Here is a 27,340-nt window from a genome sequence, read left to right as displayed (position 1 = left end):
GTTGAGTTAGTTTTGTGCAGTATTTCTGCACAAATATAGATGTATAATCTCTGAAATATGTACCACATAATTTTGGTGATTCTGCATATACAATGCATGTATTGCATTTTTTTTACATTGTACTCTTTATTGTGCTCTTCTTGCTTTTTCAATTATCACTGGGCCTCATAATTTAGGCAGCAGGATTTGGTGGACAGTGGCTACATTCCTCTATCAAGGAATTACTGAGAGAGGGTTCCTATCTGACAGCTATAGTTCTCCCTGGGTTCCAGGAGTTGCTCCCTTCCCCTTGTGACTTCAAACCTGCTCTCTGAGCAATTGCCATTGTCACCATCCTTGGGGGAGGGGGATGAGGATGTGGGGTGTCAGTGGAGGAGGAAGGGAGACTGTGCTTTCCTTTGCTATTTTAGGAGGTATTCTGCCCATACCTTTGTCAACCCTTTTCTCATTTTTTCTCTCCTTTCACTCCTCCCTTGGTTTGTTTATAGTTTATTATACACAGTTCAAACATCGATAAATAGGGAATAGTGTAATGGATGCCCATGTAGTCATTCTCCAGCATCAATAAGAATCTGTCACCCCTTTGTAAGGTGCCAGTTAGTTACTGCTGGAATCCTGACTGATATGAGGCTTTAGATGTATTTTAGCTCTTCAGGATCACTACACCCCTCTTTTTAACAGGGAGCAGTAACTTGACAATTAACCCATAAAATGGTAGAAATATATATATTTTAATATGGCCTTAGCCATATTCCCTGCCTGTTCAGTGAAGCTTGGGTCCCTAACTCCATCCTGAGCATCCAATCTCATCTTAAACCATGCTTTATTTTGTACACAAACTTATGCCATCTAAGTGAGTGATATGAATCAACAGAATTTATTCCCACTGAGTAATAAATAAAAATCTTTTCACTCATAAGAGAAAAGGAAATACTTGGGAAGGATTATTTTCTTTGTGAGGATGTCCTCTTTGTGAGAGGATCGATTATATGGTCATAGATCAGCAACCTATTTGTCTTCCACAATTTCATGAAAATAATTTTGTCATTAATGAGATTTGCTGGTAAAGCAAGAAGGTCATATCCTCAAGGAAAGATTCATTCATAACACAAGATCCCGATCTCTTCTCAATAACAAAAAAATACCATTCTGGGTTTAGTCTTTTCACTAGTAGTCATGATAAAAGTAATATAATGTTCTATAAATATGTATTTGAAATGAGACTCCTCTTCATCATGTCCCATTACGGGTACCATAGAACTGCATGGGTCAATAGAAAGAGAGAGAGGTAAAGGTGAGGATAGAACTAATATTTATTAAATGCATTTTTGTGTTGTGAGTACTCCCATGTTTATTATCAATTTAATCCTTTACTTTCTTCTAAAAATATAGAAAGAATAACTTCTTCCTCCCAGGATTATTATTATCTCTATGGTAAATCACATTATGCTCATAACATAGATGAGCTGAGTTAAGCATCTTGTCCACAGGCACATCACTATTTCTCAGTCAATTCTGTCTGTCTCAGATCCTTGGTATTCTCACTACCCTCTGGCTCTCAAGGGAGATGGGTAAACTGTTACAATTTCTTTTTCCATCTTGAACTCCTCTTTCCCTTTATCAGTGTCCATTCAATCATTCTTAGTCAGAAGATCTTCTCTTTGATAAAGGACACAAAGGCAAATGTGAGAAGACAGGCCCTTTGTCATCTTATTGCCCTGCGCAGTGTCAACAGTGGGAATGTTATTTCCTTGGTCCATTTCTTGCCTAACACACAATATTCTATTTTCCTTGTCTTCAAACATTTTCACACATGTGGTCCAAAAGTATTTTAAAAACCAGTATACTCCTCACCACTTTTTGAAATTGATAACTATTTTTTTTATCATAAGGTAAAAGAATTGTGTGAATACATTTATTATAAATGTATATACTTTCTATACATTAAAAATAATGATATTTAAACATAATGTATCAGATCACTAGTTGATATCTATACAATAAAATTATACAATTTGGTGTCTGACAAACTTAATTTTCTATTGTACCTAGTAGTGGTATATAGCATGATGTTTAGGCATATATATACATATATAGTGAAATGATTAATATAGTCAAATAAATTAACATGTCCACCACTTTCCACAGTTACTTTTTATGTGTGGTAAATGCAACTGAAATCTACTCACCAAGCAGATTTTTAGTATACGATACAAAGTTATTAACTATAGTCCTCATACTTGTATTACACATTTAAAAAATATATGTAAGTGCTTCTTTACCAGTAGAAAGTTTACTTTTTGTTCATTGTTCTCCTTGAAGTTGCATTTCCATTCCATTTTGTACTATATTTTTATACTTTAGAGTATTTCATGAGCAACATACTTCTCTGCAATAAAAAATGGAAATAAATGGAAATAATTTTAAATTTACTGTGACCATAAGGTTCTGTTAGAAAATTCTGCATGATTTCTAAGAACCACATAAATATATTACAAGTGTTGATGAATAATTACTAAACATAAAATGTAAAATTATATTGAAATTCCATTGCTTATTGAAATGAGTAAAATCTGTCCCACCCATGTATCCAGCCAGGGATAAAGATAACTGGATTCACCATCAGAGCTAAAATTTGCTATATACCTAGATACAGGCACTGAGAAGTCCTTCAACTAAATAAGTAAATGAGAATTATTAATTTTTTTATAATAATGGGGTTCAATTCTTTGAATTCTTGTTCAGCGATATCCCCTAAATTGCATGATATTATCAAGATTTTTTAAATTTAATTTAATTTAACTTTTTTTGGTGATTCTCATCTGATGACTTGATTAGGTGTCCTTCACTTTTGTGGAAAGAGGAGAGTTGGAATACACCCTATTTGCATAAGGATTAATTATCTCATCATTTCAGACATTTACTTCTCCTTTTTTGGTCTTCCAGATGTTGTCACACCCCAGCAATGCATTTGTAGGTTTGGGATGGGTTTGATGTCTGTCTTCCTATTATCAAGTTATAAAAGAAAGGTGATTGCACAGGATAAAGAGAAAAACAGGGGCTGGGGCAGTAGCTCAGTGGTAAAGCACTTGCCTGGCATGTGTGAGGTACTGAATTCAATCCTCAGTACCACATAAAAATAAATAAATAAAGATATTGTGTCCATCTACAACTAAAAATAATAAAGAATAATAATAAAAAGAAAAGAACAGCCTGATGGACTGACCACAGGAGCTTCTATGGGTCAATTTAGGAAGGCTTATCTGAAAATGGATTCTTCTGAAGCCACCAATGCCCACTACCCTTGGTAAGACTTCACTTACCTCCCCAACCTCTCCTTGCAGGGGATGATCTCTAGGGTTTGTTTTTCCAAGCCTGGTGCTTTGGCATCCTGGGCCTGTGAAATGTCTTCCATTGTCCTGTGGCTGAGGACTTCCCCCCTCTTTAGTACATGTTTTCTGAAACTTCAGTTTCTTCCAAAAGCTTGATTAGGACCTTAAAAGTAAGATAGAAATGTCAGCACAGATGTTTAACTATCCTGGGCAATCTAATTTAAAGAGAGGAGAGAGAGATTGCCAATGAAAATAGGGAATTTTAAATTACAAGAGGTCAGTTCTGTATGGAGGGGCTCACATAGTCTATCAGGCATGTAGCCATTTGGGACTCTCTCCCAGGCTTACACACATTGATTGCTTACATCTGTTTAGCGTCTCCCCTAGCACATTCTCAATGATGTGTATTTGGTGACTGATCCCACCTCATTCTGGGGTTAAGATCTGGTAGATTGCCGCAGTCCGGCTGGGCAAAATAACCGGGAGGTGACAAGCAACTTGAAGGCTGAAGGGGGAACTGCTTTATTGCGAAGAAACTCAGCAGGAACTGAGCAGGAACTCAAGGTAGCGGGAGCCGCTTTATTGCGGGACAGCAGAGGTATATATACCTAACTGATTACACACAGCTTGACTCAATTAGCATCATCTAGATACAGCAATCAGCCAATAAGGAATCCCTACCATCTAAATGGCTCAGCTGCGTTGCCTCACAAACCACTCCTCCTGGCAAACTGCCAGGCGCCATCTTGACTTGATTTGCGGTCCCCAGCAGTAGATGACCTAGGCCAATTCCATTAGAAACCGACTGGTTCAGGTTAGCACATAATTCAGTTCAAGAGATTGTGCCCATGCTTCTAGGAAGAAAGAAAGAATATTAGAATTTTAAGGTGTGTGTTTTGGCAAGTGCTATTGGCAAAAATGCTTTCTTTACTGCTGGACATGAATGGGGAGTCCTAGCCTCTATGGACATCTTGTAACTATGAGGACACAGGGGTCTTAAAAGCAGATCCAACACTATTTGTTTCTATGACAATTTCTTTTTCCATCTTGAGATTCTCATAATAGAAAGGAATTTGGGGCACTGGTCATGGTTATTTGACTTGCCTCCATCTCTACCTCATCTACATTAATCCCCAAATATACTGTTTTGTGACTGTCAAAAGACAAAGTTACAAAAATTTAATTTAACAATATGAATTGCCTTTATTTTTGATTCTAGAATTGTACGATGCTTCATTTCATAATATATAGAGAGTGTTTTAATGAGCTGAGGAGGCAGTAAGATGAAAATGGACAGGACCTGAGAGTTAAGAAAGTGAATTTACAAAAATATGTCATTAGAATTGTGGCAAATACTAGGAAAGAAGCCAACAAGGCCTTGTGAGGAAATAAATGGACAAAGTTGCTTTAAAAGGGGCAGTCTGGCAAGGATATATATATATATATATATATATATATATATATATATATATATATATATATAAATATGTGTGTGTGTGTGTGTATTTTTTTTCCAATGGGCCTTTATTTTATTTATTCATATGTGGTGCTGAGAATTGAACCCAGTGCCTCACACATGCTAGGGAAGCTCTCTGCTACTGAGCCACAGCTCCAGGCCCCAGACGAGGGTCTTTGACAAGGTATTAAAGCTGAGGCTTAAAGGATAAAAAGAAGCCTGTCATTCAAATAGGGAAGGATGTTGGAGTGTGGGAGCGTATCAGAGAGAAAGATCAGCAAACACAAAGATCCCAAGGTGGAGAAAAGTAGAAGTGGGAGATGAGATGCACAAGACGAACCTGGAGAGATAGGCAAGGGCTGAACCATCCTGGGCCTTGAGGAATGGTCAGAACTTTGGTTTTACTTAAATTGCAATGGGAAGGTTTTGGGCCATTGAATAGGAACATGTCATGAAATAATTTGGGGTTTTAAACGATCACTTTGGCTTCTCTTAAAATGATGTAAGCAGGTAGAGGAGCAGAGGCAGGGAAGCCAGTTGCAAAAAAAAGTAGTGGTAGTGGAGACAGTGAAAGGTCTGAGATATATTTTGAAGCTAGTTTAGACACAGTTTGCTGATGGAGTTAATATGATGAATAAAAGACCTAGATTTTTGGCTATAGCAAAAAGAGATACTATTTTTCCCTCCCTTACTTCCTTTCTTCTTTCCCTCTTTCTGTTATATAAAATTTATAGGAGGTCATTGGTTTAGACTGAACTTGGGCCCAACAGACCAAACCTGGAAGTTCTCATGCTAAACTTCCACCCATTATCTTGACAGAGAGGGAGACAGAAGGCGGGAGAGAGAGAAATCCTCAAATAGGGCAGTTTTAGATGGCATGATAAGGAAGTTCTCTCTGCTTCAACTTTTACACAGAAAGTAATAAAATGACCAGTCTAATTTTTGTGTCTGTTTCTGCTTTCCTCTGCCTCCAAAGCCAACCTCCTTAAACAGTTGGGACTTATTGGCAATTACATGGAATCTAAAGCTATAGTCATTGAGAGCATCTAGGGAGAGAATGGGTAAACAGAAGAGGCCCAAGGATAACCAGCATTTAGAGGTTGTATAGAACCAAAGGATCTAGAAAGAAAGTTGAGAACAAGAAGCCAAATGGGAGGTGGAGGATATCAAGAGGAAGTGGCCAGTTGCGTCACACACACTGAGAGCACTGCAAGGTGAGGACACAGAGGTCTTTAGCTTGCCCTTGACAGAAGCAATTTCAGGGGAAGGAAAACAAGTTTTAGTATGTAGAATCATGAAAGGAAAGGAGACAGAAGTGTCATCAATAAATGTGTTGAAACAACTGAACATGCTTATGCAAAAGATGAAATTAGACATTTCTCTCATATAGGTTGATATTGAATCAACTCAAAAATGAGTTAAAGACTTATACATAAGACCTGAAACTATAAAGCTACGAGAAGAAAATATAGGGAAATACTTCACGATATTAGTCTGGGCAATGATTTTTTGGATATGACCCCCATTAAAGCATAGGCAATAATAATGAAAATAGACAAGTGGAATTAATCAAACTACAAAGCTTCTGTACAGCAAATTAAACAGTCAAGAGAATGAAGGCACAACCTATAAAATTCGAGAAAATATTTGTAAGTTTTATATCTGATATTCAAAATACATAACGAACTTAAGAAACTCAATAGCAAGAAACAAGTAACCAATTAAAAGTGTGCAAAGAAACTGATATATATGTTTATAAAAAATGTTCAACATCACCAATCATCAAGGAAATACAAATTAAAATAACAATGAGATATCACCTGTTAATCTGTTAGAATAGCTGTCATCAAAAAGACAAAAGATAACAAGTATTAGCAGGGATGTGGAGAAAGGAGACACTTTTACACTGTTAGTGGGAATGTAAATGAGTACTTTCCTTACATAAAACAGTAGGGAGGTTCCTAATACAAGTAGAAATAGAAAAAAAAAATAAACAAGTAGAAATAGAACATCATATGATCTATCAATCCTATTTTCAGATATTTATCCAGAAAAAAGAAGAATACTTTTTTAATATTTATTTTTAGTTTTAAGTGGGCACAATATCTTTATTTTTTTTTTTTCATGTGGTGCTGGAGGATCTAACCCAGGGCCTCATGCATGCTAGGTGAGCGCTCTAGCACTGAGCCACAACTTCAGCCCCAAGAAGAATCTTTGATATAAGAAATAACTGTGCTCTCCTGGTTACTGCAGCACCATTCACAATAGTCAGGATATGGACTCAACCTAAGTGTCTACCAACAGATGAATGAATAAAACAAATGTGGTCTCTGTATACAATTGAATACAATTCAGCCTTTATAAAGAAGGAAATTCTGTCATTTGTGACATGAGTGAAGCTAAAGGGCATTATTTCAAGTGAAATAAGCTGGGCACAGAAAGCCAAATATTGTTATGATCTCAGTTACATGTGATATCTAAAAAAAAAAAAAGTTGAAATCACAGAAGTAGAGGGTAGAATTGTGGTTAGCAGAAGCTAGAGGGAGGACAGTTGGACAAAGGCTACAAAATTTGAGTTAGGAGAAATAACTCAGTTAATAACAATTTATTGTACACTTGAAAAATCAGTAATAGAGTATATTTTAAGTGTTTTGCTACAAAATATGTATGTTAATAGGCACTATTTAGTCATTTTGCAATATATACATATTTCTAAACATTTTGTATACCATATACACACTGATTTTTTGATAAAAACATTAAAATAATAAGCTGAAATAAAATTTAATTAAATATACAATATAATTTAAAAGGTTATGAAGAAAATAAGCAAAGGAATACACAAAGTATAAAAAATGAATGGGTGGTGAAGAAATTGAAGTAGAGCTACAGGCAACTTTCTGAAATCTTTTGTTGTGAAGGGGAGGAAAGAAGTTATCAACAGAAGGAAATGTGGGGGTAAGGGAGATGTTTGTGTATGTATTTGTTTAAAGAGGAGACTATACAGATATTGGTTTGCTGAGGAAGATGACCTCGTGGGATGGGAGGTGGCGTCATGTAGGAGGAAGAAGGGTGAAGTGAGTCGGTGAGTTCCTCTAGCAGAAGGGAGAAGAAAATTCAAACACCGGACAGAGACTGAAAACTGAGCACAGAGACCTGTTATCTGCCCAAGAAGGGTGAGAAAGGAGAGAGCACATGCAGGGATAGCAGGTGAAAAATATGAGGAAGGTTCCAGTTGATGCTGCCTTTTATTTTTTTCTTCTTTTTTACTGCTATTCAAGGCCTAGGATAGAATAACAAAGCTGTACTACCCCCAACAAAGTCCAGTATCTTATATTTTTCAAATGCTGTTATAAGTAAATCAGAATATGACCTGATTTATAACACTGTGACACTTTCCAGAGCTATAAATTCACAAAGAAAAACAAATTTCTTGGTTAGAGCATGTGTGCAAATTTCAAAAATATAAGTGCATTTTAATTAACCACATTTATAACTAAATATGAGAACCAATCCTATTCTATAATTGTGATTATAGATATAATTACTGACATTTGGAATCTGTTTGCAGGTAGACCAGATAATTAGAATATCATGTTAAGGAGGCTGAAGTTTAAACCTATCCAGGACTAAATGCTTTACAGGGATAAAAATTTCCCTGGCTGGAGAGCTGCATTCTTAACCTGGGCCAGGTGTTTCAAAAATATGCTGTTTGGGTCAGAAGGGAGTGCAGGGAGGAGGTAGAGTGGGTGAAGAGGGAAACGTTGCAGATGACTGTGTGTAAATTCATCACCACTGTAGGAGAAACAACAAAAAACCACAACCCAGTCCATAACATTATCTTTGGCCTCTAAAGCACCAGCACATTTTTTTGGCTGACTGTCATCTCAGTAATTTATCTTGTTGTTGTGCAATAGGCTTCCTTAAGAAGACTCAAAGCACCCCACACAAGTTATTTCATTTGTCTTCACAGCATTCTTGACGCTGAGAGCAGCTAGGTACCACTTCAAGGAAATTTATCTAGACCAAGCCCCGCCAATAAAAATAGAACTCAAGCCACGTATATAATTTACAATTTTCTAATAGTTTCAGTTTAAATAAAAGGAAAAAAGAAACAGGTGAAATTAATTTGAATATTATAAACCTGCTACGTCTAAAAATTATCATTTCAACATGTAGCAAATACACATAATTATTTATGAAATGTATGAGCATCTTCTGTTTGGACTTTCTTTGAAATCTAGTGTTTATTTTAGACTCATAGAACATCTTGGTTCATATCAGTCACATTTCAAGTGTTCAGTAGTCACATGATAGCACAACTCTAGAGGCTCAAGGAAAGTCACAGAATCCAGCCTGGGCTCTATTGCAAGCAGATATAATGTGCATCAGAGTTTTTCACTGCCCTGCTCAAAATCCTCTGAGGGCTTCCAGTCCCAACTCGAACACAGCAGAAGTTTTATATATGAAGCTGTATATGGTACAGCTCCTGCCTCTTGCTGATTTCACAGTTTTCCAATTTCCCCCTCCTCCAATCCCTGCTCCTGGCCTTCTTTGTTGAGTCAAAGTTTATTCCTGCCTGAGGGTCAAGACATTTCCTGTTCCTTCAGCTTCCAATGCATCTTCTCATGGCTCAACCTTGAATTAATTCAGGCTTTTGCTGATTTGTTATCTTAGGAAGGTCTATGATTTCCTCTCTAGCCATTCTCCAGCTATTCATTCTGCTTTCTCAGGTTCATTGCACCAAGCACTGGAAGTATATGTGCATTTTGAAGTTTGTTTACTGTCTTTCCATTCCACTAGAAAGTGAGTTCCATGAGATCAAAGGCTTTGCTTTGTACACTATTGAATTACCAGCACTTGGAACACTGCCCGGCGCATAGTAGGCTTTTTGAACTGATACCACTATTCCTGGGGACAGATCAATTAGAGGTGCAATATGGAAGAATTTGCACTCCAGAACCAGACTCCTTGAGTTTCAATTCCAGTCTGTCTGCTGACTAGCTTTATTCCTTTGAATAATTGCTTCATCTCTTTCCACCTCAGGTTCATTATCCAAAAGATGGGGGAATTATGTGAAAAATGGGGGATAGTTTCTATTTCATGAAAGTGATATTATTGTATTATGTTATACTTAAATAATGTAATATCTGGTGCTTAATAACGTTTTGAGAAAGTTTGCTATTAATGTCTGTAAATAGAGATTCTACCTACCCCTGTGTTTCTCAGATACAGCTCTGGTCAAGGTTCCTAAGGAGTCATATCCTTTTGTTCTTGAAATTTTCTTGAATTGTTTCTTTGATAATTTCCTCCTTCAATTTTCTTGGTTCTTTCTTTCTGGAATTCCCATTATTCAGATATTGAACTCCCTGGACCAGCCTTTCTTACCTCTCCAGTGTTCCCATCTTTTTTTCAGTGACCCTGAGTGCACACTGTGTACCTCAGTTCTTTTCCCTGCATGTGGGCTTCCCCGCTACCTCTCTGCTAAGCCCCTTTTGGAGCAAAAGCTCCCCTTTGCAGGCTTCTCTTTCTCTTCCCTGTTGATGCTCCTTCAGGTTCTGCCTTAGACACTAATTCCTTTTTTCCACAATGTCTTTATTGTCTTAAAATGCATATGAAATTTACCATCTTAACAATTTTAAGTGTACAATTTAGTGGTATTAAGTTTCCATAATGTGAAGCAACCATCACCATCATCATCTTCATAGCTCTTATCATCTTGCAACCCTGAAACTCTATTAAATAAGAACTCCCTAGTGTTCTCTCCCCTGGTCCCAGGCTACCACCATTCTACTGTCTGTCTCTATGATTCCAACTACTCTAAGTACTTCATATAATTAGAATCAGACAGTGTTTATCTTTTTCTGACTGCTTTGTTTCACTTGGCATATCTTTAAAGATCAACCATGTGGTATGCCAGAATTTTCTTTCTTTTTAAGGGTGAATAATATTCTATGTGTGTTGTATCACACTTTGCTTATGCATTCATCTGTGAATGGACACTTGGGTTACTTCCAAGTTTTAGCTATTATGAAAAATGCCACTATGAACATGGGTGTATAAATATCTTTTTGAGAACCTGTTCTCAATGGTTTGGTATACACACACACACACACACACACACACACACACACTCACACACTGATACACTGATTACTCTTTATACCTGCTTCCTGGGCAATCTCATACTCTCTCAGGGCTTCAGTTGCTGTTTCTATGCTAATTCCAAACAAATCTACATCTTCAATGAAGTTTTCTCTCCTGAGCCCCAGGTCTACATCTGCATTGGCCTTATAGCTATGCCACTTGGATATTCAATGCTGAAATCAACTAATTTCCTCCAAACCTGCTTCTGTTGGTATTCCCTGTCTAAATGAAAGGCATTTCCATATATCCATTGTCCAAAATGAAGAATGTAGTGTCAGTTGTGAGTCTTCTCTCTTCTGTCTCACCATATAATCAATCACAAATCTGTCTGCTTCTATATGCCCCTGCTGCCATAGATGAATCCAGATCAGTGTCACTTCCTGTCTAGATTCTAGGTTCCTAGTAACTACTAACCCCTAATTGTCACTTCTGCATTCCTTCTTTCTTCCCTATAATTCATCTCCATAAAGTAGCTGGAGTAATTTTAATAAAATTCAAATCTGATCATACTATCAGAAGCTCAGAGCTTCAAGGAGATAGGGAGCACCCCAAGGCTTTTAGGACAAAGTCAATTTTATCGGTAAGTTAATATTTAGTTATGCATATTTTAAAAGTTAAATAACAAATAAAATTGTAGTTCTCCCACATGCTCTCTGTTATGTAACTGCCTACCTTCTTTCATGTATCAGCTCCCTGGGAGCAACCATTTTCAATTATTCTGCCTGATTTGGGGAAATATTTCATATCTCTAAATAACATGCTTATATTGCTATTTTTTTTAAAAAATCAGTGATTTCTAACTCTAGAAACAAAGATTAAGCTCACCTTTACCAACCCTGTGGTATCTGTACACAGCACACCTCTCATTCCTCATCTTCTCAATGTGGCCATGACTTAATTATACTGCATTCAGTATTTGCGCTGATGTGATTTTGTATGTTATTCATGTTCAAGCCAAAGAGTATATTATGCTATGAGTGCGTTTCCTTTTCTGTACCACTTTTTTTTTTTTCTGGAGCTAATAATGGTCTTTTCCTCCCTTTGTAACTTGATTTTTGCAATGAAGAGTCTGACTCCATTTTTGATGATGAACTGTGGATAACTGTTAATCTCCATCTCTCTTTCTGGTCTCCCCCATATCTGGGCAAACAGAGTAATCATAACTGTGTAGGTCCTTGCCTCTGAGAACCATCGGGAATTTCAAACAAGACTCTGGTCTATGCTGCTTAGGGAAATCCCCACAGTGTTGACTGTACCCTTTAATCACATAACCCCTGCCCCCCCCCCCAAAACAAAAAACAAACAAAAAAAAAACCTTCTAGCCTTTTGCTCACCTTCTCACTGGTGCATGAGCTCTTTCACTACTGGGAACTCCAAATTAGTGTGAGTACTAAACATACCTTATTCATATTCACTGGTGAGTGGATTCTGTTAGCTATAATCTAAATAAATTCCTGAATACACATTTATGCCCACCTCTGGGAAGACTGATGAAAACAGCTTTCTAGTAGTTATCATTCATATGCCCCCAAACTGACCCCACCTCCAGTCGTGCAAATCTTCTTTAACATGCTTGAAAGCTTGGTCATTCCATCCCTGCCATTTTCTTGATGAGCTTTCTTCCAGGGCCTTTTGTCCTGCTCCAGTCCTTGACCAGTGTTCTTCAGTGTTCTGGTCCAGGCTGTGCCTTTGTCACCTCCTTCCTTCCTCACAAATCCGAATCCTGTTTCCTGGATTCCATTTTCTCCTTTCTTGTTTTGGTTGAACAAATCTTCTGACAGCTTCCTAAGAAATGGACCTATGAGGTCATTTTAATTTACCTTTCATGTCTTAAAATATCTAGATTCTACTTCCCACTTAATTAATAATTTGGTTGGGAATAGAATCCTTTCTACTATTTTCCAGTGTTCAGTGTTGTTCTCAGGAAGTTCAAAGTCATTCTGGTAACTGATTCTTTTTAGAATCCTGTCTTCCTTTCTTGAAAGCTTTTAGAATATTCTCTTTGTCCATAGTGTTTCTCAATTTCATAACGAAGTGTCTCTGTGTAGTTTTATTTTCATCTGTTTTCTTGGGAGCTCAATAGGCCCTTCTAATTTTGAGCCAAGTCCTTTCTCCTGGAAATTTTCTTGAATTGTTTCTTTGATAATGTTTCCCCTTCAATTTTCTTGGTTCTTTCTTTCTGGAATGCCCGTTATTCAGATATTGAAATCCCTGACTAGCCTGCACCTTCCTCATGTTTTGTTCTCATTATTTTCCATTTTTTAATAAAAATTTTTATATGTTCTAGTTAGTTATACATGATAGTAGAGTACATTTGGATACATCATACATAAATAGAGTATAACTTCTCATTCTCTGTAGAGAATATACAGGTAGAGTTATACAGGTCATGTAATCATATATGCACATAGGGTCATAATGTTCCATTTCTTTATCTTTTTGGTTTTTTACTTTCTGAGAGATATTTTTCAGCTTTCTATTTCAAACTGAAGTTTTCTTTTAAACTATGATAATTTTAACATCCAAGAGTTCAGTTTTGCCCTTTGGCTATTACTATTGAGTAGTCAAAATTTAGAGTAAAGTAGAAAATTTATAGTAACTTGATCTTGTTTGATGGCTATAACATCTTATAATACCTCACTATCTTTAAATGTTTGAAGACATTGATAATAGGCGTCTTTCCCTCCTACCTAGTCTTTATTTCTTCCTAGTTGTTTTTCTATATTAGTTTGTTTTGGCCTCTGTCACTCTTGGTATAATGATCCACCAACTGAGTGGAGACCCTCAGCTGGCTGAGGGTCTCCACTCAGTTGGTGCTAAGAGGTTTTTAGGAGTCTTGATTGATACAGTTGGACCTTTCAACTGTGGTGTTTGCTGTAGGATAGTCTATTGACCGGAACTGTGTGGAGAGAAGTAAGGAGTTCTTAACCAGTTAAAAGCTTTCAGGAAGTTGCTTCACTGCCTTCCTAATGGGTCGCTTAGGATTCCACCTTCTTGGGACTGACAAGTCAGTTAACACCCAACTATAGTTTTTCCAGCTTCCAAAATTGTGTTGCTGCAGATTCCTCTTTCATTATCTATGTGCTTGTGGACTTCTGCTTTTAAAAAGTCCATTCACTGTAGTATTAGTGGGGTTTCAGGAGAAACAGGGACTGCCATTTGTGTTGTCTAACATTTCTAATAATAATTAAAGCATACACACCCTTTACTCTAGGATTATTAAAATGTTTACCTTTGACCCTTGCCAAATTTGCCAACCTCATCTCATGTCCCTTTTGTTGTAAATGGTAGGCTTAACATCAATTCCCCTCACTAGTCTGTAGTCTGTGTGCAAGCAGGGACTCTGACCGTGTTCCATTTCATGTCCTGGTGACTATGCTACATTTCATTCACTGCAGTAGACTCAGCTCTTAGCACAGTGCCTGGGACATAGCAGGTGCTCACTATGTGTTTGATGAAAACAGATGAGGACAAGTGAAGTCATCAGCTTATCATAAGAAAACAGACAGTATTGACATCAGATTCTCTCTGTCCTTTCTGTTTAGCTAGATCTGCCTATCCCTGTTTTCTTGGTTTGTGATGAAAAGGAATCAGATATGCTTGATTAGGTGCCACCCATTTGGGAAAAGGAGATAATGACCCTCAGATTTGTAGTGGAGTAGGGCCAGGATAATTATCAGCCTCTAATATTTAGATAAGGAACCTATATAGTGACACTGTACAGGTTATGAGAGAAGATACTAGAGCCAAGGATTATCTTCTTCTCCTAGCACTGTTTCCTTTTTTATTGTTTAAAATACTCCCTGGATATTACCTCTCCAACCCTGTTGCTCTTTATGTTCTGTGTCTCCATATTGTCCTCTACAGCTGACTTTCGTCAAACAACGACCATCGTCTTGCTATCCCTAGGACTAAATCAGTGATCCTCATGACGGGGGGTAGTACAATGACTGCCTTGGAGCCTTTTTAGTCTACACATGCCTTTTTTCCTTCCTTCCCTTCCAACTCCTGCCTAAGATGATTGAGAGTGGTTCTTTGAAAATGTTCCCCAAGTTAATTTTGGTATGACTCATCCCCATAGGTGAGGAATATTGTATTAAACATTAATGATGACAAAGCTGCATTTTATGAATCCATTACTGACATTAATACTTCGCATGTTTTCCTCAGATCGTGGAGGTGGTGGTACAATGTGAACCAAACAGCTTTGTACCTTGATTGACCAGCCATTTACCAACTGGGTTGTCTGCCCTATTTTCTCTTTTTATTTTGAAAATTTATAGGTCTACAGAAAGTTGAAAGAATAATATAATGAATATTGTATATTCTTCACCTAAGTTCTCCAATTTTTAACAATTTGTAACATTTGCTTCCTTCTCTGTGTATGTGTATATATGTATATATTTTTGTTATTGTAGTCTTTTTTTGAGAGAGAGAGAGAGAGAGAGAGAGAGAGAATTTTTTTTTAATATTTATTTTTTAGTTCTCGGTGGACACATCTTTGTTTGTATGTGGTGCTGAGGATCGAACCCGGGCCGCACGCATGCCAGGCAAGCGCGCTACTGCTTGAGCCACATCCCCAGCCCTATTGTAGTCTTTTGCATGTATATTTTTGTTATTGAAAGATTTGAAAGCAATTTATATATATCATGACATTTTATACATAAATTTCTTTTATACTTGAGAAAATTAACTTTAATTCAATGGTATGACTTAATACACAGTCGTTTCTTATCCTCTCATTGTAACTGCATTATAAAATATTGTGTGGCTTTATTTTATTTGATTTTATTGTTGAATTTAAGATACAATCAAAATTTATATATTACTCTGGTTGCTATATTTCTTTAATTTCTTTTAATTTAGAACAATCCTCTTGATATTCTTGTTTTGTTTTTCTTGAACATGAATATTGAACATTTTGAAAAGCCCAGGTCAGTAATCCTGTGGAAAGTCTCACATTCTGGATTCATTTTTCTGATCATTAAATATTTTTGGCAAGAATATTATGTAGGTATAAATTAAACACTTATTAGTCATTTAAATAGACTGAAGAAATCAATTTCATCTCTGTGGGCCTTCATTTTTCACCTGTAAAATGGGATAGTAAAAGATACCTCATAGGCTGATGGTGAGATTACAAATGATATCTTTGAGTACTGACCCATGTAGCAATGGTTCAATAAGTTAAATGTAAAAATGGTTAGTTCATTTACAAACACCAATTAGAATAGAAGGGAGCCTCTGTATCAAAGTCATTTGCACATTCTTCAATAACACACTTTAAATTTATTTCCCATAAGGTAGGAAAATGCAAAATTTAGTGTTTGAATTTAGAAGTTTTGACCCATTCTTTGACCTGCTTGAACTTGGTCAGTTCCTTGAAGGTTCCTGTGTTTCTATCCAATAAGAACACTTACAATTATACCCTAATTATTAAAAAACAAAAACAAAAAGAAATGACATATATCATGCTGCCAAACTGCTTGAATAAAAAACAAAACAAAACAACAACAACAAAACTCCAGAAAACCTAAAATTGCAACCCGAGCCTGATGGTATATACTTGTAATCCAAGTGACTTGGGAGGCTGAGGCAGGAGGATCACAAGTTTAAGGCCAGCTTGATTAGAATAGATATGCTGATGATGAACTGTCCTGGAAGGAAAGACTAGGATGTATTTGACAGGAAAGATGTGTTTCTTAATTTAATTACTTCAAGCAGGACTTGTCTAGACTGATCAAAAGGCATAAGATTTTAATTCTCTAAGGTATTAGCATCTGACCACTTTCAAAACCGTATCCAGAGTTCAATCAATTACAGGACTGGCTTATGAAGTTTAGTTATGGTGGATGCAACATGGTACACTGAATTCATAAGTGAGGACCCTTAGTTAATAACACATTTGTACTACACAAGTAACACTAAAGGCTATAATTAAGCAAATTCTACCTTAGTTAAAAATGGTGATAGGTTTTTTCTCATACATACATCTCTAGTATAAATTATATAATAATGAAAAATAGGAATGATGTGCCATTGTAATCTTTTAAGCATGGTTTAATAGGAGAGGGCAATTTACTAGCTTTTTAAAAAAATCTTTATTTTTATGTGGTGCTGAGGATCAAACCCAGTGCCTCACCTATGCTAGGCAAGTGCTCTACTTCTGAGCCCAATTTACTAGGTTTTTAAAGCATGCTTTGACCTTGGTAGTTCATTTTCTTCAAGACTGTTCTGAGCTAATATGTGTTTAACATCATTTGGATGTTTTTACGACTGCTTTGTTCTTTCTACCATCCTTTGCAAGTAGATAAATGCACATAGGTTTGCTAGAAATCTTTAAATGTATGATGAAAACATATGAAACTATCTATTAAACAATTACACAAATGTAGGTCTTATTTCTGAATAAGCCTGGAGGTGTGTGTCATTGGAAAATGATTTTCGTGAATGTGAAAATGACCTGAATTGGCGATTGGTGGCTGGTGGAATGAAGAGGAGAAGGGATGGGAAAACCTCCATTAACTGGAGGGTGAGACTTCCACATACTACCTTCTTGTTCTGGTTTCAGGTTTCTCTTTGTTAAAAACCAAGCAAACAAACCCCCTTATGATTGGACTCTGTCCAAGAGTTGTAAAGTAACAGTGAAAAGAGTTTTGGGATTCCATGTACCAATTTCACTGAGGACTCACAAAAAAATTGTATAAGTCACTTATACCCTGTGTTACTTCAGTTCCTGGATGTGTTCAAAAAGGATTATATTTGATCCTAAAAATAATTAACTAGGGTGACTTTGCAGAATTCTAAGAGGATATTTAATTATGTAAATTTCCACCACTTTAATAATTATCCTTTGATTGGACATCATTCTTTTATCTATGTTTTGACTAAATTCTAAAATTTTAGAATCTTCTTGTTAATTCACTTTCCATCTTTATCATCCACATCCTTAGTATCTGTGTTTCATGGATTTCTTTTCTCTGCTATTATCTTTCCTTAATGTTTTGAATCAGTGAGTCTTGCTTCTGCTTCTTCTGGTACTTGGATTCTAGTCAAATCCTCTATATTATATCTTATTTGGATTAGGATTCTTTCCCTTGATATATACTGCCAGGAAATTAGCTTGTTATTTTTCTTATATGCAAAAGATTCATAAATTTTATTTTACAATCAAAGCATAATTGATGTCTAATATGACTGGAAATAATATCTTAAATATTATAATTTCATCAATGGATCTTTATTTGTTTATGAATTACTCTCCATTGATTATATCTGTCTTTTTTGTATGTGTGTGTGGTAATGGAGACTGAACCTAGGGGCACTTTACTGCTGAGTTCACCTCACCTCTTTTTATTTTTTATTTTGAGACAGAGTCTTGCTAAGTTGCTAAAGCTTGCCTTGAGCTTGCAATCCTTTTGCCTCAGCCTCTGGAGTTCCTATCATTATAGGCATGCAACACTGCACCCAGAAGATGTATCAGCCTTTATTATGTAAGTTGGGAGAGGGGGAATTTCACCATTAAATTTAGCATCTGAATTTTGCAGTTATAAATGGAACTAAAGGTCATCTGGTTTAAGCCTTTCATGTTATTGATAAGCAAGAGGGTAAATTATTTACTTGTCTAAGATAACTCACTAGTTCTAGGTCCCCGTGTGGTCAATCCCAAGATAAGCTTATGTGTGACTGGACTTAGAGAGTGCACCTTTGAGAACTGGCAGAGATTCATCCTTCTGCTGAAAACACATATGCCATATAGATGCTTGATTTTGTTTCCAAAATCAACACCACATCACTTCTCAGTGACAGCAATCCATCCTATATTCACTTGACAAACATTTAATTTATATTGTCTATGAAACAGGTACTGTGCTTTTCCCATTTTAGGGTACTTGCAATTTAAGATGAAGGCAAGTGTAAAACAAGTAACAATACAAAGAGTTGAATCCTAAAATAGAAGTATATATGTTTTAATTTTTTTTTTTTAGTTTTAGATGGACACAGTACCTTTATTTTATTTATTTATTTTTATGTGGTGCTGAGGATTGAAACAAGTGCCTCATATATGCTAGACAAGGGCTCTACCAGTGAGCCACAACCCCAGCCCAAGCATACATATCTTAAAATAATAAAATTATTTTTTCTTTACATAACAGTTTCTTGCACAATTTGCCACCTGAATGTCTAAATAAGAGGAGGAGTGGATAAACATATAAGAGAGTTGGTTACCATTTGGTCCAAGAGTAAACATCTGCTTCTCCTGCCAAGTATTTCATTGTTCCTAGGTGAAAAATTTTTTTTCGGAGTTAAATAATCAAAGCATACTTACAGTATAAAGACAGAGTTCTCTCTTTTCTAGGTATACACTCTGAACAATCTTATGTTCTTTTTTCCAGAAATATTCTATACATACAGAAATGTGTGTTTAATATTAAGCATTATTTTTTTCCCTACTTACCCTAGACATATATCAGTACATGTTCATCTGACTTTTAAAAAAATGGTGGAAATTAGAGCTTTATATATATATAGATAATAATTTAAGCAGAAAGTGACTTTTTTTTAACAGTAAGAAATAACTGGGAGATAAACAAAGAAACACACACACACACACACGCACAATTTGAAATAGTTGACAAGAGTCAACAGTACCACAGCACAAGCATATAGTAGCCCAAGTTTATGGAATTAGCCAAATTCAAGGACCCATGCCTGTACACCCAGCTTCATGGAAGGCTGAGACAGGAGGACTGCAATTTTGAGGCCTGCCTTGTGATTTTGTGAGACCTTGTCTCAAACAAAGAAACAAACAAACAAACAAAAACAAATAAAAAACAAGGAGCAAAGAAAGAAAAAAAAAATATAGGGGATGTTCCTCCATGTTAAAGCATCCCAGGTTCAATCCCCAGTGTGTGTGCGTGTGTGTGTGTGTGTGTGTGAGTGAGGCGGGGGGGGGGGGATTTTCTGACTATTTCTTCAACTGTATTGACTTCTAGAACCTGTGTTGTGATAGTCTGCTTTTTTTATTTTTTCTTTTCATTCATAACTGCTGATAACTTTCTCCCTAACTAATCTGAGGAAGTGGTAAAAGTCAAACTTTTTCCTGTATGAGGCCACACTTGGTGCTGTCTGAAACCATCTAGACATGGCTGCCAGGTTCAGACATCCTTATGTTCCAACTCATACCGACTTTGCTCACCAATTCCTGGCCTTCCTTTGCTCAGCACTTGGCTTGACTTCCTGCCTTTTTATCGGCGGCAATCTATCAAGACCCTGTAATGTGCTTAGTGCAGGGTAGAACAAGTCAGTTCTCCACCTCACAATTTAAGGAAGGCAGGGGGCTAGTTTTTGTTTTTAAGATAAAAATCTTTTAACAAAACACAAATTCCCCAAAACTTCCTTTAAACCAAACAGCATTGTGACACCCTCACAAGCTCTTATTACTTACACAGCCAGATGACTCAAGATTACTAACGTTTCTATTCATAAGGAGTTTGCTGGCCCCAAATCAACACATCAGGCCCTCCCCCATCTTCCTTCTCTCTCCCCAGGGAGATCTACGTTTGGATCTATGTTTTATTAGAATAAAACTGCTGCTGGAACGGTTTGTCCTGGTATTTTATAAAGCCTCTCCTACTTCTTTTTAAAGTTCGCTTTTTTTGTTTTGTTTTAATGGGTGGGGGAAAGGAGTTCGGAATCTCTTTAGCCCCTAAATCTTCCAATTCAGAAATCTATTGTAAAAATGGTCTATAAATACACTAAGGACCGTGTTCGCTATTTACTGGAAAACAGGGTTCATATCAGAAATCACCTGCATCTACATTCCTGTCACCTACTGTCAGAGACAGAGCAGAGGGAAACAGATGAGCCTGCCTTCTGGGGGGTTACAGTCGAAGCTGCCGTTTCTGCCCACTTTTCGCTTTGGATCTTTCACTTCACACCTTTCTCCGCAAAATTAAGTGTAAAAAATGTCTCTACTAAACCTGAAGGTGTTCCCCGAGGCCTTATGGCACCCGGTCCGGGACGCCCTTCACCTAACTCCGCGCCCTTTTCACAGGCGTTGGTGGCAAGGAGAAAACCTCGCAAACCACCAGACTCAGCCTGTTTCCTTTGGGTAGCGCCACGGTCCGGATTCGCGGCCCTCTCCGAGCCCTCCCCTTCGCGGCCCTCCGCGGGCCGCGGTCCTCAAGCGCGCGGGCGGGGCGGGAACACCGGGAGGAGCGCGGGGGCGGCCGGGAGGGGGCGCCGCCGGGGCACGAGCCGGTCCAGCGGGGCCGCGGAGAACGCGGACTCTGAGCACGGTGCCAGGGTCGCACTGGGGTCCCGCGCCCCGGGCCTGCGCCGAGAGGAAGGCGGGGCGGCGGGGCGGCGGCTGCGGCGGCGAAGGGGCGGTGGGGGTGGCGGTTTCGCGCCGCGGCTCTTTCAACGAGCGTCTGCAACTCGGGGCTGACAACTTCTCCCCGCCCGCGCCCCGCGCACTCGGCCACCCGCGACTCCCGCACCTCGTCCCCGGCCCGCCCCCGCCTCCTCCCCGGGCCGCGCCGCCTCCCCGCCAACACACACCCAGTGGGCCGCCGGCCGTGCTTCTCTCGGTTACAAAGGAGGGAAAATGAGCCGGGCGGCGGCGACACCGCGCGGGGCCACCGTGGCGACTGGGAGCGCGGCCGCCCCCGGCACCACGTAAAACGCCCCTGCCCAGCCGCGGCCCAGGCCCGAACGGAGCCTGCAGCCGGCCGCTCGACTCCAGAGCTCTGCGTCGCCTCCCGGCCGCGGGAGGAGGAGGAGGAGGAGGCGGCGCCGCCTTCTCCGCGTCGCGCGCCCTAGCCGTTGTCTGCGCTCGGCTCTGGACCAGTTTGGGGAAGTTGCCGGGGCCCCGCGTCGTCCAGATGTGCGACCTCATTGAACCGCAGCCGACTGAGAAAATCGGCAAGATGAAGAAGTTGCGGAGAACTTTGTCGGAGAGTTTCAGCCGCATTGGTGAGTGGCGAGCTGTACCCGGGACCCTGCCAAGCACCCTCGGCTCCCGATCCCTCGGCCCCGCGCCTCCGCCGCGCTCCTGGCTCTAGGCGTGCAGCTGGCACCCTGGGGGTGCGGTGCGGACCCGGGATGGAATGTATAGTGCTGGGACGTGGGGGAGGGTGAATACCAGAAGGAAAGACATCCCTGTCAGCATATGGGACTTCATTTGTGGACTATCTCAAGCCTTCAATTTGGGTTCGTCCTCCCCTCCACTAGTGTTTGGGCTTTCGCGCCCGCAGAGGATGGAAAAGGGGACGCCTCGGCCCCAAACGCGCACCGGACTGTTCGGCTGCCCTGATCACTCGTTATTTTTTCCGCGCAGGCTTTGGTGTTGGGTGTTTAATCAATAATTTAGCCTTGGAGATTGGCGAAGCCTTGGGTTGTGCCACAGTATTGTTTAGCATATCCAACCTAAAGGGAAGTGGGACAGATACCTTGGGACCTTTTGTTCCGTACTTCGGGTCCTAGAAAACGAGATTGGGTGTTCAGTTTCGAGGTCTCTGAATTTTCAAACTGCTGGAGAGAAATATGTGCTGTGAAGTTGTCTGGACATTTAGGAATTAAGTCTCTCCAACTTGTTCCATGTACTAGAGCTCGGGGGCTATTGTCTTTAACCCGGGGGAACCTACTGATTAACAAAAACCGACTGAGGAATGTTTAGTATACTCAAATAAATCATGTCACAGGCTATAACAGTGACAACAGTGGCATGTTGAATGGATTTGTTCGATTTTGAGTGTTGGCCATAGAAATCCCCTTTTAACCTGTAGAAATAGTTGTCTCCCTTCTGTCATAACTTTCACCAATACAGGTAACTGCACCCAACAAGAGAATCCTACAAGCCCCCCAAATAATCCATACTAAGAAACCTCCAGCCTTTGTTTCACATGTCATCCATGTTAATGAAGGTGTTAATGGAAATTAATCATAAATGGGCTAATTTCTCAAAATAAAACCCCAAGGTGCCAGTGAGTGCTGCAATCATCCTTCCATCCATTCATTATAAAATACGCAAACTTTCTTCAAGGGAGAGAAAACGTGGTCAAGATTTAGTCAAGTTTTTTTTTTTTTCTTAAAATTTTATGTCGATTTACAAAATCTTTCCTAAGAAAAGTAATGTTGTGAAACCATTATTTAGTTCTGGTTTTATTTATGTGTATTGGATATTTGCAGTTTCACTCTTCAGAGTTAAGAATGCATATGCTACATTCAGATGAAGTTTGAAGCCCAGAAGAGTGTGAGAGTGAGGTGTTGAGTTCTGTGCATCATCAGCAAGGATGTTTTAACCCCTAGCCCAAACCATCACAGAGGCAGGTCTTGGAGTCCATTAAGTCCTGCTCTAAAACACTTTAACTGTATATTTACTAATGCTAATGACTCTGTTGGAGTCCTTCCAGTTTTGTGTTAAATAATTCATTGCAGTTGAGTCTCAGTAAGAAATCAAGGACATTAATATAAAAAATTCCTTATGTTTAAATAATTTCAAGGTTTTGATTGACAATCAAGAAAATTTGGATTAACTACAATGCTGGTTAATGGGGCATTATAGCTAATTGGATTTTCTAGCTTATGGAGATTTAGTGATATGAAACTCCTTTGAGTTCAACTCTTGTTAAAAATCCCCGTTTTGGTACAGAGAAGTAAACATAACTGATTATTTCTTGTATTGAAGGAGGGTATGGTTCCAAATATCAAGTCAGTATGGAATACTGTGAAAGGAGATTTTGAAGTTTAAGTGATTATAGTTGTATATATACCAAGACCAGGATGATCATTGGACATACCATTCCAGAAAAATAATTCTTTCTTATTTATTTTCTCAATTTTTCCCAAAAATTGAAAGCAGTGAGCACATTCTGATAATTTAAGGATTTTGAGATGCCAGAGGCTGTTGAACTGAGGCTTACTATGGATTTGTATAGTGCATGAACTAGGAATGAGACTGGGTGTCAGACTGGGGATTCCTGGTGTTGCCACTCTAGCTGAGTGACCTTATAAAGTCTATTAACTTCTCCCACCGTTAGTTTTCCATGTACAGCTCCATTTTGTTGTTGACACTTAGTGAAATAATGAACATGATTTCCTATGTGATATGTAATAAAGACTCAATAATATGTTCATAATATCTTGTCATTATTAGGATTATGTCATACTGACATAAAGGAACTTATAGGTAGAAAGCAAGAGAAGAGGAAAAGAGGCCCCTGACTTTGTAGTAGAGCCATCCTGAAAACAGAATGGGTTTTGGGATTAGGCAGATCTGGATTTGAACCTCATTTTCTTTGTTTATTGTGTATCATGGGCAACTGTAGTAATTCCCTGCACTCTAGAGTTTTCATCTGTAAATATTCATAAGTTTGTGGTGAAGATTTAATCTGACAAAAATCCCTAAAATATCTGATGCAATGTCTATCTCATGGTGAGATCAATACTGGAGGATGTTGTTATTCCTTCCGATTTTTCTGTTTATATCCCCTGTTGTCCTCTTTTCTTCATTGGGACTTCATGAGGAGATCAAAGAGTGAATGGTTTATCTGTTGAATAATCCAACACTGCAATTTATTCATTTACTTCAGCCAATATAAGATGGGTTTTTAAAAAAATATAATGACTTTATTTTGTTTTTTAATATGATTTAAATGTGTAGCTTTTATATGGTGAAATGTACAACATAATTTTTTGGCTGTAAGAAATCACTAATCATTTATCTATAGAAAATGAGGATGATGCTTGAAAGTATGTGATATACCACCTTATTATAACAATAATTCTGAGTACAAAAAGTAGGAAAGCTAATGTTTAATTTATTCATACATCAGAGATTGTGCTGACTTTTTCACCACCCACCCCAAAAACAGCTGATCTGAGATTATTACATCATAAAAGGTCTAATAAAGCACATTGCATTTCAAGCCATAGTGTTCTAATGTATAACATCTGCCAAGGAGTGACTATAACATAGCCATGGTTCTTTTATAAGATAGGTATGATTGAATATTATAAAGTCAACCATCAATTTCAGTAGTGAGTATTTATGGTTCTCTGCTAAATAGTGTCCATGTGGGCCCTTATTTAGCATTTACTTTTGTTGTCTCACACTTTTTTAAAAATTTTTTTAAATTTTAAAAAAATTTTGGCTAACATAAAGACAAATAAATTTAATTGTTGGACAGTTTGGGTATATTAAAAAACATTTCTTCTTTTTCTTTCTTTGCTTCTTTTCTATTTCAGAATGATAGCCTAGGAGGAGAAAGGCTCTGTGTAATCTCCAATGTATGATTAAGGTCAAATCTGACATTTCTTCATATTCATTTGGTATATTTCTTCACATTTATATGGAGTTATCACCTAGAGAAAGGAAGTTTATATACTGCTATACTTGATATGAACCCATGTATATCATTTCTTTAAAGAATGTAGTTTGTAAGGGAACTGAATAAAAGGAAGAGATTGTCATTATACTGAAATTTTGAATTTCTTACCTTGTGCTATAAGTATGTGATTCTGGAGCCTAGTTGTCATTTGATGAGCCCATTCTGTCAATAAAAAGGAATATAAAGTTAAAGGTTTAGTCAGAAAATTTTAACTATTGTACTATACCCTTTCCCAATTCATTTTCAAAAGATTTCACTTTGAGATGGAGGTATGGTAAAGGGCTTGTCTACCATGTACAAGGCCCTGAGTTTAATCCATAACACTGAAAATTTTCTTCTAATTTGAAAATTACAAAATATGTGATTTATATTCATGGTTCTTTTATAAGAGAGAAAAATGTATGGTTTTCATATGTCCCCAAAGTTAATGTATCCCAAAGTGTATAATGCTATCCTTTTGACATTGAAGTGGAACTCATCCTTTCAACAGATTACGATAGAATACTCTCTATGTACTAGATGTTGTTCTGACACTCAGATTTAGTGACCAACATGGCCGACCCCTGTTCTCAAGGATTTAAAGGGAAGACAAGCCAATGTATGTGCATGGACAATATAAGTGGCAAATTCTGCTATGAAAATTAGTGAAATTTGCTATTGCAGAGCATAGGAAGAACATCACCTTCATATCAGTGATGTTATGGGAAGATTCTAGAGGGGACAGTGTCTGACCAGAGGCCTGAATAGAACATCTGGTGATCATAACTGGTTTAATATACAGTCTTTGTTAATCCAGAATAATGCAATATGCTTCTTATTCCCTTATATCCTTTAAGATGATTATGGTTTTACATTTACATAAATGATTAACAACAATCAGAGAATGTAATCAATAACAAGACATTGTGGTGTATGTTTAGGTCAGAGTTTATTCACCAGTGACCTGATAAATATCTAGCAAGAATAAGTTTAATTGGTCTTTGTTGTCACTATTAACTGCTTTTTCAGGGAAAGTGTTCAATATTTAGAAGAAACCATGTAAGGTGTCAATCTTAGCAATGAAAGATTTTAATTAAGTAATGGCTTCTTGATCTAAAAATATTTCCCCTGTGGTACCCAGGATTTGAAAGTTTTATAAAGTGGAGAGAATCTGGCTTTCTATTCATTATATTTTAGCAAATATACCTGCAAATTTTTATTTTCTCCTTTTGCTACCTTCAGACCCCATCTTTTTTTTTTTTTTTCTGTTCAGAGACTAGTGAATTGTTAGGACTTAGGAGACAAGAAGGAAAAGACATTTTGGTTTTTCTGCCCTCTTTATTCTCAATGGAGGGTCTTCATTCCATGTTTGCAATTCCCAAAGAGTTGCTACCACTTCTTAAGAAAACACATAGCTAAATTTCTAAAACTTTTATAATCCAAACTAGAGAAAATATATTTAAAGGTTTGTGTTCTGAATTATAAGCTGACTGCTGTAGTTTTGCATCTTGCATGATGGTCATGCAATATGTACTCCATTAATCTTTGTTAAATGAGCTGGGTATGAGGCTGTATAATAATTTGCTTATGTGTGATTTTGCATTTGAAATCAATGGGCATTTCATTTATTATTCCAAAGAAATTACTTTTTTATAGAGCCATTTGTCTATATTTAGAATTACATGGCTACAATTTTGTAGAGGACTTAAGTTGTTGATTAAAAGACACACCTTTTGTTGAGGGAGTATGGAGAAATTTAAAGAGAGGCTTCTAGATTAGAAGTTAAATTCTAGTAAAAATGTAACTGTTAGGAACCATTTAGGATCTTATATCTATCAAAACAGGTTATTTTCAATTTAATATAAATTATGTCATGTATATAATAAAATATAGACCCTCCATTGAGAATAAACTTCCAAGTATTTGAGTGCGGGGTAGCCATTTGAGAATGGGATAAATGACTGTCTTCTTATTTTCTATTGACAATAAATTGTTATCTAACAAAGTAAGTAGACAAATTTCTTTAGGAATGT

At 37.7% G+C, this 27,340-nt stretch overlaps 1 protein-coding gene across 4 annotated transcripts in view; it reads left to right on the top strand.

The window, feature by feature from the left end:
• Cdk14 (cyclin dependent kinase 14) overlaps positions 1 to 27,340 on the top strand; it is a 767,749-nt gene that overhangs the window by 136,601 nt on the left and 603,808 nt on the right. For 3 of the 4 annotated variants that reach the window (XM_071612068.1, XM_071612062.1, XM_027956126.2), the window contains exon 1: positions 21,726 to 21,912. The exons of the other annotated variant lie outside the window; for it this stretch is intronic. In XM_071612068.1, coding sequence (XP_071468169.1) covers positions 21,822 to 21,912 — 91 coding nt within the window. In that variant the 5' untranslated portion in view covers positions 21,726 to 21,821. Of the gene's footprint in view, positions 1 to 21,725; positions 21,913 to 27,340 lie in introns of those variants that run through there. 4 annotated transcript variants of the gene reach the window in all.

This window comes from Marmota flaviventris, chromosome 1 (assembly GCF_047511675.1).
Source record: "Marmota flaviventris isolate mMarFla1 chromosome 1, mMarFla1.hap1, whole genome shotgun sequence".
Taxonomy (NCBI): Eukaryota; Metazoa; Chordata; class Mammalia; order Rodentia; family Sciuridae; genus Marmota; species Marmota flaviventris.
Note: the sequence above shows the minus strand (reverse complement) of the source record. Positions and strands in the feature narration are given on the sequence as shown.